This window comes from Pelophylax lessonae (assembly GCF_965119305.1).
Source record: "Pelophylax lessonae genome assembly, chromosome: 1".
Lineage (NCBI taxonomy): Eukaryota > Metazoa > Chordata > Amphibia > Anura > Ranidae > Pelophylax > Pelophylax lessonae.
In genome coordinates, this window is record NC_138768.1 from 558,935,669 (window position 1) to 558,954,145 (window position 18,477).

The 18,477-nt window shown below is 43.4% G+C and overlaps 1 protein-coding gene across 1 annotated transcript in view; it reads left to right on the forward strand.

Moving 5' to 3' along the window:
- Nucleotides 1–813: 813 nt before the first annotated feature.
- Nucleotides 814–18,477, forward strand: part of PDE4C (phosphodiesterase 4C) — a 670,938-nt gene continuing 653,274 nt past the window's right edge. The window contains exon 1 of the mRNA XM_082260761.1: nt 814–873. Within this exon, the coding sequence (XP_082116887.1) occupies nt 835–873 (39 nt within the window). The 5' untranslated portion in view covers nt 814–834. The remainder of the gene's footprint in view (nt 874–18,477) is intronic.

Consider the following 18,477-nt stretch of genomic DNA (forward strand, 5'->3'; position numbering starts at 1 on the left):
AAAACAGGTAGAAATTGGCTTTTTTTTTGTAAAGCACAGACACTAGGACACATGCTCTTATCTAACAGAGAGGATGGTATAAAGATCACATAGTGGCTTAACAACTAATTTAAATCACTGTGATAAACATCAGTGTATTATCCATTGATCTTCTGATCACTATATAAGTAATCATTAGATAGAAGTAGGCACCCAAAAACGGTGAAAATATAAAAATGCATTCATTCGCTCATTTATTCAGATGTTGTTGCAATACAACTTATGTTTGTGGGATATTTATTATATCATAAAAGCTGTTTTTTTTATATATATATTTTTCTCTTTATAGATTCTTTTAATTCCAAAGCCATGAGCAGTTTTGTGGGAGTTTAGATTCTGAATCTACTTTAGGCCACAAATGGGTCCTATTTTAGGTACTTAAATTAAAGGAATAATATTACAGAGGTTGTGTGTGTATATATGTCATTTTACTATTGAAAAAATATCAAATGGTCTACTAAAATGTTATTTCTTTTATACTGCTGATTCATTTAAAAGCATTTTCCTGGAGAAAAAGATGGCTGCGGGTTCTATGAAGGTTTTTTTTGTTTGTCCATTCCGTGTTAAGTATGTTTGAAACACAGAATCGTCTGAATATATTTCTGCAGAATATAGATTGTGATATAATTGTGACAGGAAAATGGTTAAGTCAGCCAAGTTTATTAAATGTGAAAATGAGTTCAGTATGCCTTATTAAGTACATCATCTGCTGCCCTCTAGTGGCTGTTTGTTTGATTATTCTTGTGTATGATTTTATTTTCTCTTTCCAGGATCAGTATATTAACAAGTGTCACAATGAGGAGAAGCAGGACAATGTCTTTTCTCACCAATGAGGTAGGAAATGATACTGGACATATAAATAACACAGACTGTGGGTGTTACAGTGTGAGGCTGCCATGATTGTCAATTATAAACATGCAGTTTTCTGGATCTGAAGTTTTCTAATATTTACAGAGATACAAACTTTGTAGATTAAGAGCCCTTTCACACAGGCAGACCAATTGAGTACACCTTTCAGTCGACCCTCCAGTCACTTTTATGGAGCAGTGGGTGTCAACAAATGTGTCCGTGTACACCTGCCGACATCTGATCCGATCTTGTCTACTAAAAACAGACGGACGGAGATCCATTCCCCATTTGTCTGGCTGATCGGATCAGATTGGATGACAGGCAGGTGTAAATGGACAGGCAGTCTGTTTACATCTGACCACCCATAGAGGAAAGTGGGCTGTGTCTGTGTCGGCTCTGCACATGTTGAGGGGACATGGACCAGCCATCTGCCTGCTAAGCAGGGATAAGCAGACAGATTCCCCTATAAAGCAGGCAGACTCCAACGGAGCCCATCCCGTCTGTAAGGGGCCTTAAGATATAAGGACTGGGAGGTTTTACCCCCTTAATGACCAGGCCATTTTTTGCGATTCGGCACTGCGTTACTTTAATGTACAATTGCGACCCTGTACCCAAATACAAATTATGTATTTTTTTCCCCCACAAATAGAGCTTTCTTTTGGTGGTATTTGATCACCTGTTCGATTTTTATTTTTTGCGCTATAAACAAAAAAAGTGCGATAATTCTGAAAAAAAACAATATTTTTTAAAATACTGCTATATAACATTCCCAATAAAAAAAAATGTAAAAAATCATTTTTTTTCATCATTTTATACCAATTTGTATTCTGCTACATATTTTTGGTAAAAAAATCCCAATAAGCGTAGTTTGATTGGTTTGCGCAAAAGTTATCACGTCTACAAACTAGGGGAAAGAGTTATGTCATTTTTATTTATTTATTTTTACTAGTAATGACGGCGATCAACGATTTTCTGGATCGCTCCCGCGGATCGCCGTACATGTACGGCGATTCGCACAGCCGAGCCAGGTAGGCAAGTGGTTAATTATTAAGAAGAAGATGCTCACTCTGGCTTAAAGCGGTAGTAAACTCATTCATAGCATAGCATTTAAAAACATGAACACCAGTAACATGTCATTTTCAATGCAAATGAGTGAAAGCAATCAATTGCACGTTTTGCTAACCTGTATTATTTCATATTTTATGTGCGGATTTCTTGAAAGTACAGCGCCGCCATCCTTGCTGTGGTTTTCTCCTTTAGAACGCTGCTTTATTTCCGCCCACAGTACGAGTATTATTCCCGAAATCCCGCGCATGCGCAGTAAATGCCGAAACCAAGCCTCGTTTTGGTTTCATTCACCATTTGGACATAGTGGAGAATTTTTTTAATGGGGGAAGGTCGTAGTCTCGCGGGAGCACGGGGCTGACGTCTAGGAGAGGAAATGACGCAGCCCCGCAATAGACAGTGAAATATTCCGGCAAGCTAATTATCTTGCCGGAAAAAAATATCACAATGAGCATGCGCGAGTGACGTAAATTACAGCAGCGATCTAAATCGAAGGAGAACGGCTGCAGTGACAGGCAGGGTAAAAGGTGCGTAATAAAATACTGACACATGTCATTAGGATACTGCAATGTTGTAAAATCGATGATACTACCGCTTTAAAACAATTCTACTAAAGTATGTATACTTAATATACAAAAAGCACCTTCTGCTTCCCTCTGCCTCCTCCAAATCCCTAATTTCCTGTTTTTGCTGCTGTGATCCAACGTCCTGTTAGAGGGTGGCTACGCTGGTTCTCCATGGTCCCACTATATTTAAGAATGTAGCCACCTTCTCTTTCTCACTCCCAAGATGAACTTTGAAATATGAACTATGGGATTTATAGCGTACCTAGAGCAGTACACGTGACCACAACTAACGAGCATTTCCCTTCCAAACAAATGGATGTGAGGGAGAAAAAGAGAGATTTGGAAGCTCAAGGAGGTAGAAAAACATTAAGTAGTAAATGTGTATGTACAGTATGTGTATTATTTTTGGAGAATAAGGATACTGGTTAGTGTCACTTTAACTGTAAGTGGCAGTCTCTGTTGGTGTAATGATGATGTTGATAATCTCTGGGTACAACAGAGAGAGTTATTCCTGGTAGGATAGTGGAAAAGTTTAATTGCCAATGTCTTGTCTATTGGTACAATTATACTGAGAGATTAAGTAGCTTAATATTGAAATTATAATGTTAATTTATGATAAAGTTAGGCTTGTTATAACTACATAGGAGGTTCTGTAAATATTGGAGTAGGCAGTCAGTTGTTCACTGTTAGTCTCAATAAAGTGAGACAAAAAAGCAGGCCTGGACAACCTAGGAACCAACAGTGTGATGCCTGCATATGACTTTATAGGTGGCAAAAAAAATACATAGTGACCAATTCAGCCTCCATGACGTTCCAGTAGGTCACGGGGGTTTAGGTGGTTATACCAGGATGATGCCTGCAGCTACAGGTCTTATTCTGATAAGTTTGTTTAGAGTCGGTGATTGACTATTTTTGTAAAAGTGATCCTAGCAGCTAATTAGCCGCTGGATCCCCCTCCTCCTGCTGCCTTCCCAGGCTCTCCTGTCCCATCGGAGAGCCCGGAACTGCAGCTGACTGACCAAACAGATGATCAAGGACCCGAACATCCCTGATCATCTGTATGGTCTAAGAAACCAGAAGCGACGGGTATTTGGTCACTTCTGGTTTTACCAGATGTAAACAAACCAATACTGGCTTGGAAAAGCATCAGATCATACCGATCTTGGTTTGATCTGCTGCTTCTAAGGACAGAGGAGATATCTGGGGTCTCCTAAACCCCAGTTCTCTCAATAAAGAGTACCTGTCATTGCCCCTGTTACCACACAAGATGTTGTTCATCCCTTGTGATAGCAATAAAGTTGATCAAAAATGTTGATCAATCCCGCGTGCAAAATCAAAACAGTGATCTTATCACACATGTGAGGTATCACATCGTCAGATCAAATAAAACAATTCTAGCACCAGACCTCCTCTGTATATCTAAAATGGTAAATTGTAAAGGTTTCTAAAGCATTGCCTATGAATAATTTCATGTACCATAGTTTGTCGCATTCCACAGGCATGTGCAATGGTAAAGCATTACATGTTTGGTATCTATATACTCAGCATAACATCATCTTTTATATTTGTTCAAACTTGGGTATTATATTGTGTTTATGTGCACTAAAATTCATTAAAGTGTATTTTTTTTTGCATTTGCATAAATAAAACTGCTGCACAAATACAGTGTCATATATTTTACTCTCTAAGGCCTCTGCTTTAAAAAAGATATAATATTTGGGGTAGGGCTGCACAGATACCTGTGTTTTACCATCTAGTATGAATACTGATGCCTTCAGGCTAGTACTTGCCCATACCGAGTACCGATACCCAGTGTGTACCCAGGCTGAAGTCACTATGACAAGCCTGGGATCACACAGGAGTGGTGCGGGAAACCGCATGTGATTCGGACTGGACTTGCACCGCATTCCTGCTCGAATTGCATGCGATTCTTTGCAGTGCAATTTGAGCCCATTCATTTTGTATGAGCGCAAATCACACTACAAAAGGTATCAGTGTCAGTTATCAGAGCTTTTGCATGAGCATGAGTGCTGCTGACCGCGCTGTGGTTGGACACAGTGCAATTTTATTAGCAGATCCCACCCAATGATGTGAGGGCAATCAACAGGAGGGAGGGGCCAGGAGCGCTGAAGAGGGACCCGGCAAGAGGAGGATCTAGGCTGCCCTGTGCAAAATCACTTCACAGAGGAGGTAAATATAACAGGTTTGTTAATTTGAAACAAAAAAAAAAAAAGTAGACTTTAGTATCGCTTTAACCACTTCAATACAGTGCCCTTTCACCCCCTTCCTGCCCAGACCAATTTTCAGCTTTCAGCTCTGTCACACTTTGAATGACAATTGCACAGTCATGCTACACTGTACCCATATGAAATTTTTATCATTTTTAAATACAACTAGAGCTTTCTTTTGGTGGTATTTGATCACCGCTGGGTTTTTTATTTCTTGCTAAAAAAAAAAAAAAAAGACAGAAAATTGAGAGAAAAAAAGTTTTTCTTATTTTCTGTCTGTAAATTTTGAAAATAAGTAATTTTTCTCCTTCACTGATGTACGCTGATGAGGCGGCACTCATGGGCACTGATAGGCTGTACTGATGGGCACTGATGAAGTGGCACTTATGGGCACTGATGAGGTGCCACTTATGGGCACTGATGAGGTGGCACTGATTAGGAGGTACTAATATGTTGCACTGATGGGCACTGATAGGCGGCACTGATGGGCACTAACGGGCAGCACAGATGAGCAGACATGATGGGCACTGACTGGCAACACTATGGATACTGGTTGTGGGCACTGATGGGCAGTGTTTTTTTACTTTACTGTGTAATCAGGGCACAGATGATCAGGGCCCTTATTACCTGTCCTAGACTCCCCTTTGAGGAGGAGCCGCTGATCGTCTCTCCTCGCCACACACTCTGACAGTGTGAGGCGAGGAGAGCCAAGAAACGGCACTTCCTCTTTTACATGTCATTGGCTCTTTACCAAGATCAGGGTCGCGCTGTGTCCTAGGAACACGGCGCGGCCACGATCGCTGCACTGCGTTCCCCCGCGGGCACGCAAGATCGGCCGTTTTGGGGCACCGTCATATGACTTCATCCCAGAACGAGAGCTGCACCGCTCCGCTCCGCCGTCATTTGATGGCGGTCGGGCGGCAAGTGCTTAAGCTGGCCAACTGCATCAAAGTAACCCCTCTTATGGCCTGTCCTACTCTTCTTTGCCACTGCAAATTCACAGGGCTCTGTACATTGATCAGCAATCTCGCTGTTTAATTTCCCTGCAGGGAGAAAAAAGCTGATAGAAAAGTAAAAGCAGCACACATTAAACACATAACACAGTGTTAGGCACATATTTAACCCCTTGATTGCCCATAAATGTTAACCCCTTTCCAGCCAGTATCATTAGTACAGTGTCAGTGTACAGTATTATCACTGATCACTGTATTAGTGTCACTAGTGATGTGAGTGTCAGTTAGTGACACTCCCAGATTATGTCTGTTAGTGTCAGATTGTCCGCCACGCTATCACAGTCACACTATAAGTTGCTGATCGCCTCCATTACAGAATAACGTCCATAGCTGCTTATATTCCAGTATACATACCATAGTTGTAGATTTTATAACTTTGCACAAACCAGTTAATATTAACTTATTAGGATTTTTTTTTCTTTTTTAACCAAAGAGATGTAGCAGAATACATTTTGGCCCCAATTTATGAAGAAATAGATTTTTTTATTTTTCATTGTATATGTTTTATAACGTAAAGTAAAAAATATCTGTTTTTTTTTTTTTTAATTTTCAGTCTTTTTAATTTATATTGCAAAAAAAGAAGAATAAAAAAAGACTCAGTGGTGATCAAATACCACCAAGCTCTATTTGTGTAAAAAAATGGTAAAAATGTAATTTGCGTACAGTGTTGCAAATGGCAGTTAAAGTAGCACAGTGCTGAATAGCAAAAATGCCATGATCATCAAGGTGCAAAACCTTCCGGAGGCCAGGTGGTTAATTTTTAATAGATTTTATTTTAAGCATAACTCTTTTCTCTTACGTCCTCTGACAGTCGCCGCCCACTCATACAGTCTTCACTACTGGGTATTGGTCTTATCCACAGGAGTAAGCTAGGCAGAAGATTTTGTTAGAAACTTTCACAAAACCTTTGTATAGACACACCTACAGGGGGCTGTCCCTCTGGTCCAATACCACCCTGCTAGCAGCATTCCCAATTCAGTTTGTCTTTTGCCTAGTTAGAAGTAGGCAGGCTTCCCTTGGCTGGGGCTGCAGTCTCAGCCTTTCTTCTTATTATTATTTTTTATTTCTGCAGGTTCTCTTTGAGCTACCAGGTCAGAGAGGATCTTCTGTGGTGGCTCCAGTCTCCGGCTCTGATGGAAAGGAAAATCCTTCCGCCCATTGTTATGGACGGTGGTCACCGCGGACGCCAGCCTGTCAGGCTGGGGTTACGTTCTGGGCAAGTTGTGTGCCCAGGACACTTGGTCGGAGGTGGAATCTTCCATGTCGATAAATATCTTGGAACTGCGAGCAATCAGACTATGTTTGCTCCGTTGGTCAGATCATCTTTGGGGCCGCCCCGTGCGTGTGCAGACGGACAACGCATCTGCGGTGGCTTACATAAATCACCAAGGGGGCACCAAGAGTGCCCGGGCGGCCAAGTAAGTGGCCGAGATTCTGTTTTGGGCCGAGACGCAGGTCCCGGCGATTTCGGCAGTTCACATTCCAGGTGTGGAGAACTGGCAGGCTGGCTATCTGAGCCGTCAGACCCTGGACCAGGGGAATGTTCCCTACACCCGGAGGTGTTTCAGATGCAGTGTGCGCGGTGGGGGTCCCCGGATGGGGATCTGTTCGCATCACGGCTGAACAACTAGGTGGGAAGGTTCGTGGCAAGAACACACGACCCTCTGGCAGATGCCTCGGTCGCGTTGGTAGTGCCTTGGAATCGGTATCGTCTGATTTATGCCTCCCCCCGATTCAATTGCTGTCCCAGTTCCTTCGCGGGTTGCCTCGGAAACCGAGGTTGGGGATTCTGGTGGCCCCAGACTGGCCGCGACGGTCTTGGTACGCGGACATCGTACAACTGGTCGTCGAGCCTCCCTGGCGTCTCCCATTACGAGACGATATGCTGTCTCAGGGGCCGATCTTCCATCCTGCTTTACAGTCGCTGGCTTTAACGGCGTGGCTGTTGAAAGCCAGGTCTTGAGAGATCGGGGTCTCTCGTCAGCGGTCATTCCTACCTTACTCAAGGCTAGGAAGGCCTCATCCAGTAAGATTTATTATCGTACCTGGAAGGCTTCTTTCGCCTGATGTGAATCGCAGGGTTTCCATCCTCGCTCCTTTTCGGTGGCTAGGGTGTTAGCCTTCCTGCAATCTGGTGTGGACCAGCGTCTTGCGCTGACCACTATTAAGGGTCAGTTATCTGCGCTGACCATTCTCTTCCAGCGCCCCTTGGCGTCAAATTCCTTGATCCGCACCTTTATTCAAGGGGTGCGTCATCTGGCTCCCCCTAGGGGGGAGCCCTACTCCTTGGGACTTGCATTTGGTTCTGTCCGTTTTGCAACGTCCCCCCTTTGAGAACATCTGGGAGTTCTTCTGCCTGCGCTGTCAAGGAGAGTCGCCCTTCTGGTGGCGATCACATCTGCTCGCAGTGTGTCGGTGTGGCGGCCCTGTCTTGCCGCTCCCTCTACCTGGTTGGTGATAAGGATAAGAGACCACATCAATCTTTCCTTCCAAAGGTGGTGTCCAGTTTTCATCTCATCGAGGACATGGTCTTGCCTTCGCTGTGTGCGAAACCTAAGCATCCTAAGGAGTTTGCCTTGCATTCCTTGGATGTAGTCCAGGCGATCAGGGTTTACCTGTCGTCTACTGAATCCTTCAGAAAGTCGGATTCTCTTTTTGTCCTTCCTGAAGGACCTCGGAAGGGTACGGCTGCATCTGCGGCAACCATTTCTAAATGGATCAGACAGACGCTTGTACAGGCCTATTCACTTAGGGAACGGGTTCCGCCTTTCCCTGTCACGGCGCACTCTATCAGAGCGATGAGTGCGTCTTGGGCCTTCCGCCATCAGACGTCGGGGTCCCAGGTGTGCAAGCGGCGACCTGGTTGTCCTTGCATACCTTTACAAAATTTTACAAACTTGATGTTCTGGCATCGGCAGATGCCTCCTGTGTCCGCACAGTTATGAGTGTGGCAGGGCCTTAGGGCAGACATGGCGTTTTAGCCTGTCCCTTCCTGTTGGAGTTTTTCCTCCTTGGTTCTTTTGCCTTCCTAGGTTTGTTCGCTCCTGTTGAGCTTTCCTGTTACCCAGTGTTTTACCTTTCTGGTTTAGATAAGGTTATTTTCTCTGAACTGGGTGCTGCGTTGCCTTTTAGACGGTTACGTTTCCCACCCCTCACATCTACACTGCTTTGGGACATCCCAGTAGTGAAGACTGTATGAGTGGGCGGCGACTGTCAGAGGACGTAAGAGAAAATAGAATTTTTGTAAGAACTTACCGTAAAATTCTTTTCTCTGAGTCCTCTGACAGTCCCCGCCCCCCACCCCTCTTTTGGGGTTCATTGACATATATACTGCTTGCTACCAAACTGAATTGGGAATGCTGCTAGCAGGGGGGTATTGGACCAGAGAGACAGGCCCCTGTAGGTGTGTCTATACAAAGGTTTTGTGACCTATGTTTCTAACAAAATCTTTTGCCTAGCTTACTCTTGTGGATAAGACCAATACCCAGTAGTGAAGACTGTATGAGTGGGCGGCGACTATCAGAGGACTCAGAGAAAAGAATTTTACGGTAAGTTCTTACACAAATTCTATTTTTTTTTATTGTTTTATTTTTAGAGGGGGGGAGGAATTAGAGCATCTTTCAGGGTCAGGTTTTTTTGTTGTCTGTGACCCGGCTGTTGACTTGTGCATCATTATCACCGGGAATGAAAAGTAAAGAAAGACCCACATTTTGGGGCTGTCACCAAAACAGAAATAGAGGGGAAATTATCCAATGGGGACACTAGTTCTGGTGATCCTGCTGACAACAACAGATTCCCTTACTTTCAAGGGATTTCAACTCACTTCCTGTTGTGGCTAAGGTACAGGAAGTGAACAGAAATCTTTCCAGAAACAAATGGCAAAAAAAAAAACCTGACATCTGTCCGTGATCATTTGCCACATCTGTCTGTCATCATCTGGCACACATCATCTGCCACATCTGCCAGTGATCATCTGGCGCATCTGTCCATGATCATTTGCCGCATCTGTCCATGGTCATTTGCCGCATCTGTCCGTGATCATCTACCGCATCTGTCAGTGATCATCTGGCGCACATCTGGCGAACATCATCTGCCACATCTGTCCGTGATCATTTGGTGCACATCATCTGGCACATCTGCCAGTGATCATCTGGCGCATCTGTCTGTGATCATTTGCCGCATCTGTCCATGATCATTTGCCGCATCTGTCTGTGATCATCTACCGCATCTGTCAGTGATCATCTGGCACACATCTGCCGCACATCATCTGCCACATCTGTCTGTGATCATCTGGTGCACATCTGCCACATCTGTCCGTGATCATCCGCCGCATCTGTCCATGATCATGCGCCGCATCTATCTGTTATCATCCGTTTCATCTGTCCGTGATCATCTTGCGCACATCTGCCACATCTGTCTGTGATCATCTGGTGCACATCATCTGCCAGTGATCATTTGGCGCATTTGTCCATGATCATCTGCCACATCTGTCCATGATCATCTAGTGCACATCATCTGCCAGTGATCATATGGCGCATCTGTCCATGATCATCTGGCACATCTGTCCATGATCATCCACCGCATCTGTCCGTGATCATCCGCCGCATCTGTCTGTGATCATCCGCCGCATCTGTCCGTGATCATCCACCGCATCTGTCAAAGTGAACATCCACCACATCTGTCAAAGTGAACATCTGCCACATCGCAGTGATCAACATCTGTCACAGGGCCTTCAAAAGTGTGATAGGTACTCAGTAAATGAAATGTGTAATTTATGCTCCTAGAACGCCTGACAGTGCTACTAGGATGTTGGCCTCTGTATGTGACTAGGCTGTGGAAAAGTCTCACATGTGATATTGACACACTCAGGAGGAGTAGCAAACTATATTTTGGGGTGTAATTGCAAATTTATCTATGCCATGTGTAAGAAAAAACTTGTTATTATGACAATTTTGTGAAAAAAAATCTTCATTACCCAAACTATTGTGGGCAAAAAATTATCACTATGCTTCTTACTAAATACCTTGGACTGTCCTCTTTGCAAAAAGGGGTCATTTGGGGGGTATTTGTACTTTCCTGACATTTTAAGGCCTCAAGAAATGACATAGGTAGTCAGTACATCAGGATTGATCAATTTTCAATGACACCTTGGCTAACTTGTAGACTCTAACTTTCACACAAACCTATCATTATACACTAATAAGGATTTTTTTTTTTTTTTTTCTTTACCAAGGACATGTAGCAGAATACATTCTGGCCTAAATTTATGACAAAATTTGATTTTATTGGATTTCTTTTGAAACAGAAAGTAGAAAATGTTGTTGTTTTTCAAAATTTTCACTCTTTTTTCGCTTATATCATAAAAAACCCAGCGGTGAATAAATACCAACAAAAGAAAGCTCTATTTGTGTGAACAAAATTATAAAAATTTCATTTGGGTACAGTGTAGCGTTGAGTAATTGTCATTCAAAATACGAGAGCACTTAAAGCTGAAAATCGGTCTGGGAAGGAAGAGGGTGAAAATGCCCAGTATTGAGGTGGTTAACAATAAAAATCAAAGTCCTGGCCATTCACTTTTTCCACTGCAGTCTAAGCAATACTACATGATCGAGCCTGTGATTGGATAGTGAAGTTAACAGCAGATCACTGATCATCTCTGTGCTTTCTCCTCCACTTGGTAAACTCTGTTGTTGTTTCCCAGCCATGCAATACAGTAAAGCCTGATTTGCGAATGCTGTTCCTTCCTCACCCAGTCTGTAAACGGAAGTACAGGGGATTAGGTGGATAGTGCACAAGGCTTTAGCAGTGGCGGCCTGTTCCCCCCCCCTCCAAAAAAAAGAAGAAGAAAAAAAAAAATTCAATTTTTAGCCCACTAGGGGCGCCGGACCTAGTGGTGGGTATGGGGGGGAAGTTCACAGTCGCAGAAGAAGCACTGCTGCAGGTCACCGTCCGTCTGGTCTGTCCGTGACTGTCAGTGAGGCAAGTTCGTGATGCCTCGGGGGGGCCCACCCGGCCAACACACTGTCACTGACAGCTTTGAAGGGGGCACGCTGATCTCTGCATTGGGGGCATCATGTATGCTGGTCACTACATTGGGGGCAAGCACGCTGATCTCTGCATTGGGGGCATCATGTATGCTGATCACTACATTGGGGGCACGCACGCTGATCTCTGCATTGGGGGCATCATGTATGCTGGTCACTACATTGGGGGCACGCACGCTGATCTCTGCATTGGGGGCACCACATATGCTGATCTCTGCATTGGGGGCATGTATGCTGGTCACTACATTGGGGGCACGCACGCTGATCTCTGCATTGGGGGCACGTATGCTGCTCACTAAATTGGGGGCACGCACGCTGATCTCTGCATTGGGGGCATGTATGCTGGTCACTTCATTGGGGGCACGCACGCTGATCTCTGCATTGGGGCCCGTATACTGGTCACTAAATTGGGGGCACGCACGCTGATCTCTGCATTGGGGGCATGTATGCTGGTCACTGCATTGGGGGCACGCATGCTGATCTCTGCATTGGGGGCATGTATGCTGGTCACTACATTGGGGGCACGTATGCTGGTCACTACATTGGGGGCACGCACGCTGATCTCTGCATTGGGGGCATGTATGCTGGTCACTACATTGGGGGCACGCACGCTGATCTCTGCATTGAGGGCATGTATACTGGTCACTACATTGAAAGGGGCATGTATGTTGGTCACTACATTGAAAGGGGGCATGTATACTGGTCTCTGCATTAAAAGGGCCATGTATACTGGTCACTACATTGAAAGGGGCATGTATACTGGTCACTGCATTGACAGGGGGCATGTATACTGGTCACTACATTGAAAGGGGGCATGTATACTGGTCACTGCATTGAAAGGGGGCATGTATACTGGTCACTACATTGAAAGGGGGCATGTATACTGGTCACTACATTGAAAGGGGGCATGTACACTGGTCACTGCATTGAAAGGGGGCATGTACACTGGTCACTGCATTGAAAGGGGGCCTGTACTGTGGGGTTTGTGCTAGGGGGCCTGTGCTGTGGGATTAGTGCTAGGGGGTCTGTACTGTGGGGTTTGTGCTAGGGGGCCTGTACTGTGGGGTTTGTGCTAGGGGGTCTGTACTGTGGGATTAGTGCTAAGGGGCCTGTACTGTGGGGTTTGTGCTAGGGGGCCTGTGCTGTGGGATTAGTGCTAGGGGGTCTTACTGTAGGGTTTGTGCTAGGGTGTCTGTACTGTGGGATTAGTGCTAGGGGGTCTGTACTGTGGGGTTTGTGCTAGGGAGGCTGTACTGTGGGGTTTGTGCTAGGGGGCCTGTACTGTGGGGTTTGTGCTAGGGGGGCTGTACTGTGGGATTAGTGCTAGGGGGTCTGTACTGTGGGGTTTGTGCTAGGGGGCCTGTACTGTGGGGTTTGTGCTAGGGGGCCTGTACTGTGGGGTTTGTGCTAGGGGGCCTGTACTGTGGGGTTTGTGCTTGAGGGGTTTGTGCTGGGGGGGGGGGTCTGTACTGTGGGGTTTGTGCCACTCTCAGTCAGTGTATCCCATAATAGGGTGTCTCTCACAGGATATCCCATAATAGGGCCCCTGTTCCCTATTATGGGATATACTAGTACTGATGGACCCCTTAATATGTGATATATTGGGAGAATTTGTTCACGCAAGCAAAATACAGGGGACAAAATGGGTGGAGTCTATAAGGGGTGGGGCTTCTGAGAAATGGGAGTGGTCAAACTGGAAGGGCAGGGTCTTGCGCCCCACCATCTTAAAACTTCACCAGCCGCCACTGGGCTTTAGCCACCGTTTAAAAATACATATATAAATTTTTACTAAACGCAAAAATGAATTCTATTTTTTTATATCTCTAAACAATTCTTCTTCAAACAATCCATTTAGGTTACACCAGATCTTTTACACTACGTGGTTTATGGTATTTTCAGTCATTTTTACTAGTTTTCAAGGAAGTGTACAAAACATTGCAGGATTGACACATAAGTACAAAGTTCCCGCTAACATGTAAAAAAAAAAAAAACAAATGCGTCATATAGAGAGGATTAGGAAGGTTGTAAGACACATTTCTCAATTCTAATTGTGTTCGGTAACAGACAAGTCAGTTTAGATGAACATCAAATATTTGGACAGAGGCATCCAACATCCATATAGAAACATGTGAATCGCAATCAGTATGCTTAAAGGATTATTCTCAGTTCAATATGACACTCTAAAGAAGCTCAAACATGCCTGTATCCCGTGAGAGGGCGACCCACCCGCTGCCACGTCCCATTTCAAGGTTCTATCTGCCCCCCCCCCCCCCCCCCCCCCCAGGGGAAAAGTCCTGAAAGATAAGGAATCCATGAGTCCCAAATCTTTTCGGTTTCATTTTGTTGGTTAGGATCACAGAAAGTGTTTCATTTACCATGATTCAAGATAGCTTTGCTTTGGCCATATCAAATGGAATGATGGCAGATTTCCAGGATCTCGCAATAGTAATTTGTGCCACTGTAAATATGAAGGAGATTAATCGCCTCACGTAAAATTTTACTAGTAAACTCATGCGCTGCTAAATATCTGAATAAAGAAATAAATATTTGTGCACGTGCCTGGAACTGCTATAACCACCTATCAAGTGTACTCAATCATTTTAGATTATTTACCATCTAAGAAAATGGTGCGCTGTTCCTTTAAACATCTATAATACAAAATAATGCACGTTAAGATAAAATAGACAAGATAAATACTTAATGATAAATAAATATAGGATATAAAACTTACAATTCAAAATTCATCCAGTGAACAAAGTGCTCTCTAATATAACAAGTGTCCGTAAAATAATGTTAGTGCTCCAAAAAGTCCCCACTTCAGAAAGATAACAATAGGGTAAATATCCAGCTAATGCTTCAACCACCAATCACCTCTGGGCGCAATGCTTGCTTACCTTAGACACAGACCTGAAAGGTCAGTAAACACAGATTGTGTTAATAGCTTTATTGATCCATCATGCGGCTTTTTTCATCAACTTCAAGCGTGTTTTTCCCCTATGGGGCTTGCTTCACTCCACTGGAAACATACAAAATAAAATCTGCTCATAGCACAATATATATGCTTTAGAACAATTTATTAAACACTTTAGCGCACTCACATGCAATGCACCTTGGATCCAGCATATAGTTGTTAAAAAAACATCAGCAATCCTTTCCACAGCAGCTTTCGAGACACCAGGAAGTAACATCACTGGCTCCACCCGACGCATTCCGTCACTTGTAATGCGGACCCTGAGGAAGTCAAGTGACCAGTGACATCACTTCCTGGTTTCTCCGTGACCCGGAAGCTGCTTTAGAAAGGATTGCTTGATGTGGAAGTTGATGAAAAGAGCCACATGGTGGATCAATAAAGCTATTAAAACAATCTGCGTTTACTGACCTTTCAGGTCTGTGTCTAAGGTGAGCAAGCATTGCACCCAGAGGTGATTGATGGTTGAAGCATTAGCTGGATATTCACCCTATTTTTATCTTTCTGAAGTGTGGACCTTTTGGAGCACTAATATTATTTTATGGACACTTGTTATATTTGAGAGCACTTTGTTCACTGGATGCATTTTGAATTATAAGTATTTTATCCCTTGTTATTCATCATTAAGTATTTATCGCGCCTATTTTATTTTAGTGTACATTATTTTGTATTATAGATGTTTAAAGGAACAGCGCACCATTTTTTAGATTGTAATTAATATCCTCACGTGTCTAGGGGACTTCTGCCCAGGATAACCTAATAAAGCCTGTTGTGGGGATTTTTTGAGGTTTACTTGGGTCAAGGAGTAAATGAAATTATAGATGCGTATCCAATAACGTTTTACTTTTGGACATGTCCACCACACATGGTAGAATGTGCCCTCTTGACTGCAACCTCAAAAACATAGTGCAGAGGCTTCTGAGACAAAGGAAGCCAACCTGGTCGGAGCCATATACCATTTAAGTAATATTTTATAATTAGCTTAGATGTATTTATGTAAGATTTAGAGGCATAGCTCGCTATTTTGTGCCAATCATCCTGATCCATTTACAAGTTTAAGTAATTTTCCCATTTTGCCATGTAAGACAGTTTTGGTAATGTAGATGTTAACACAGAGTACAATATCAAGATTTGACCAGAATATTTATCGAAATGCCTGCACAAAAATTGCAACGCGGTCATGCAAGATAGGTCATTCTTTCGTTGTAGGGAAGTTATTAAGTGAGAGATTTGTGAGTAGTGATAAAGTTCCGTGTTGCAATATATATGTGTATAGACAATACACTATTACCTTTACACATATCTGCAATTCTCAAAAAAAAAAAAAAAAGAAATGTTGCCACCAGTTAAATACTGAGAGGGTGAAACCTGGGGTAAACTGTGGGTTGAGAAATAATAGAGTTAGGGGGGTGTGGGCAGATTTAAGTTTATGTGAGGTGCACAGTCTGTCTCATAAGCCCAGTGAGAAAGATAATGTTGGACATAATATTAAAGGTCTTTTTCAACTTGGCATTGCGTGAATTTAACTGACTTTAAATTACAATATTTTCACATTTTTTTATATGAAATTCCCCCAAAAAAATGTAAAAATCAAAATTTTTTAACATTTTAGGCCAATTTGTTTTATGCTACATATGTTTGGTAAAAAAAATTGCAAAAATCGTATTTTGATTTGTTTGCGCAAAAGTTATTGCGTTTACGAACGAAGGGAAAGATTTTTGTCTTTTTTTGTTGTTTTTTTTTTAACGAGTAATGGCGGCGATCTGCGATTTTTTTTTGTGGGACTTCGACATTGCGGCGGACAGATCGGACCCTTGACTGACATTTTTGACACTTTTTGGGTTACCAGTGACATTACTACAGTAATCAGTGCTATACATATGCACTGTTACTGTAAAAATGACACTGGCAGGGAAGGAGTTAACTTTATTTGAGAGGGAGGGGTTAAGTGTGTCCCTAGGGGCGTGCTTCTAACTGTGATTGGATGTGGCTTGAGGTGTAAGAACAGAGATCAACGGTCCTACATAGCAGAACCGTATGATCTCCATTCTTACACAGGGAAGAATGACAGGCGGCTTTATTTACATTAGCCGCCTGCCTTTCTCCCGATGTAACGCACAATCGCGAGTGCCCGGTGAACATCGGTTCCCCCGGGCACACGCGTGGGGGGGTCCATGAGCGAGCTCCCTAGAGCCTCACAGGCTAGCGACATAGTCCTACGTCGCTTTGCCTGTGTGGGGCTGACCGCCGCAGTAAATAGTCGTGCGGCGGTCGGCAAGTGGTTAAAAAATATCCAATATATTAAATTTTTGTCATATATCTAGGCCAAAATGTATTTAGCTACATGTCTTTGACAAAAAAAATTCTCAATGAGCGTATTTTTATCCACTTTAAGACCGATTTTACCCCCTTCCTGACCAGGCCATATTTTGCGATTCGGCACTACTTTAATGGACAATTGCGCAGTCGTGCGATGCTGTACCCAAATGAAAAAAAGAGCGACAATTTTGAAAAAAAAAAAAACAATATTTTTCACATCCTGATATATAACATTCCCCCAAAAAAATTTAAAAATCAAAATGTTTTAACATTTTAGGCCAATTAGTTTTCTACTACATAATTATGGTAAAAAAAAATCGCAATAAGCGTATTTCAATTGGTTTGCTCAAAAGTTATCACGTTTACTAACTACGGGAAAGATTTATGTCATTTTTATTGTTTTGTTTTTTTTTTACTAGTAATGGCGGCGATCTGCAATTTTTTGCGGGACTCTGACATTGCAGCGGACAGATCGGACCCCTAACTGACATTTTTGACACTTTTGGGGTGACCAGTGACATTACTACAGAAATCAGTGCTATAAATATGCACTGTCACTGTAATAATGACACTGGTAGGGAAGGGGTTAACAACGTTGGTGATCAAGGGGTTAAATGTATGCCTTATGCTTACTGAGGTGTGTGGGGGGAGGGGGTTCTGTGACACAGACAGAGATCGCAGGTTCAGCTATGCTAAATTCTGTGAACTCCTCCTGTCGGACACAGAGAAGATCCACCTGCTTTGTTTACACAAGCAGGCAGATCTTCTCACACTTTCCCCGACAATCAGGGAAGAGAGGCGGCAATCGCCAAGGCCACTAGGAATCCAGCAACGTAGGTCTATGTCGCTGGACCCAGGGGAGCTGCAGTGCCGCAGTAGCAGCACAAGGAGCAGTCTTAAAGTGGTTAAAGAATAATTCCACTTTTGTTGAGAAAAAACATTCCCCTCTGGGTAATCTCTGTACATTGCAAGGATTCTAACAAACTTTGTTGAGGATTCCTACCTTTTGTTATTCTGAAGAAATCCCTGTGTGTTTCTCTGTGCTCATGTGGTAAGTGAATCTAACGGGAGTGGGTTCATAATTATCAACCAGCTGTGCACCTGCAGGCCTCTAATGAGGAAAATTGCAGGGTCAGCATCTCTTTAGACGTGATTTCCTGTTGGGAGTATCACACCTAACATGACATTTTTGCTGCAGGGGATGCCTGGAAATCTGACTTGCATCTTAGGGCAGACTTCTAGGAAAATCAGTGAGCCAATCACACAAGCAGGAAATTACATATCTGGGGGGCGTTCTGTATACATTCTGTGTACAGAACAACTCCAGGTAGCCATATTGCATTGCATTTTCATAAAATTACAGCTACTGCAGATTGAAAAGGAAAG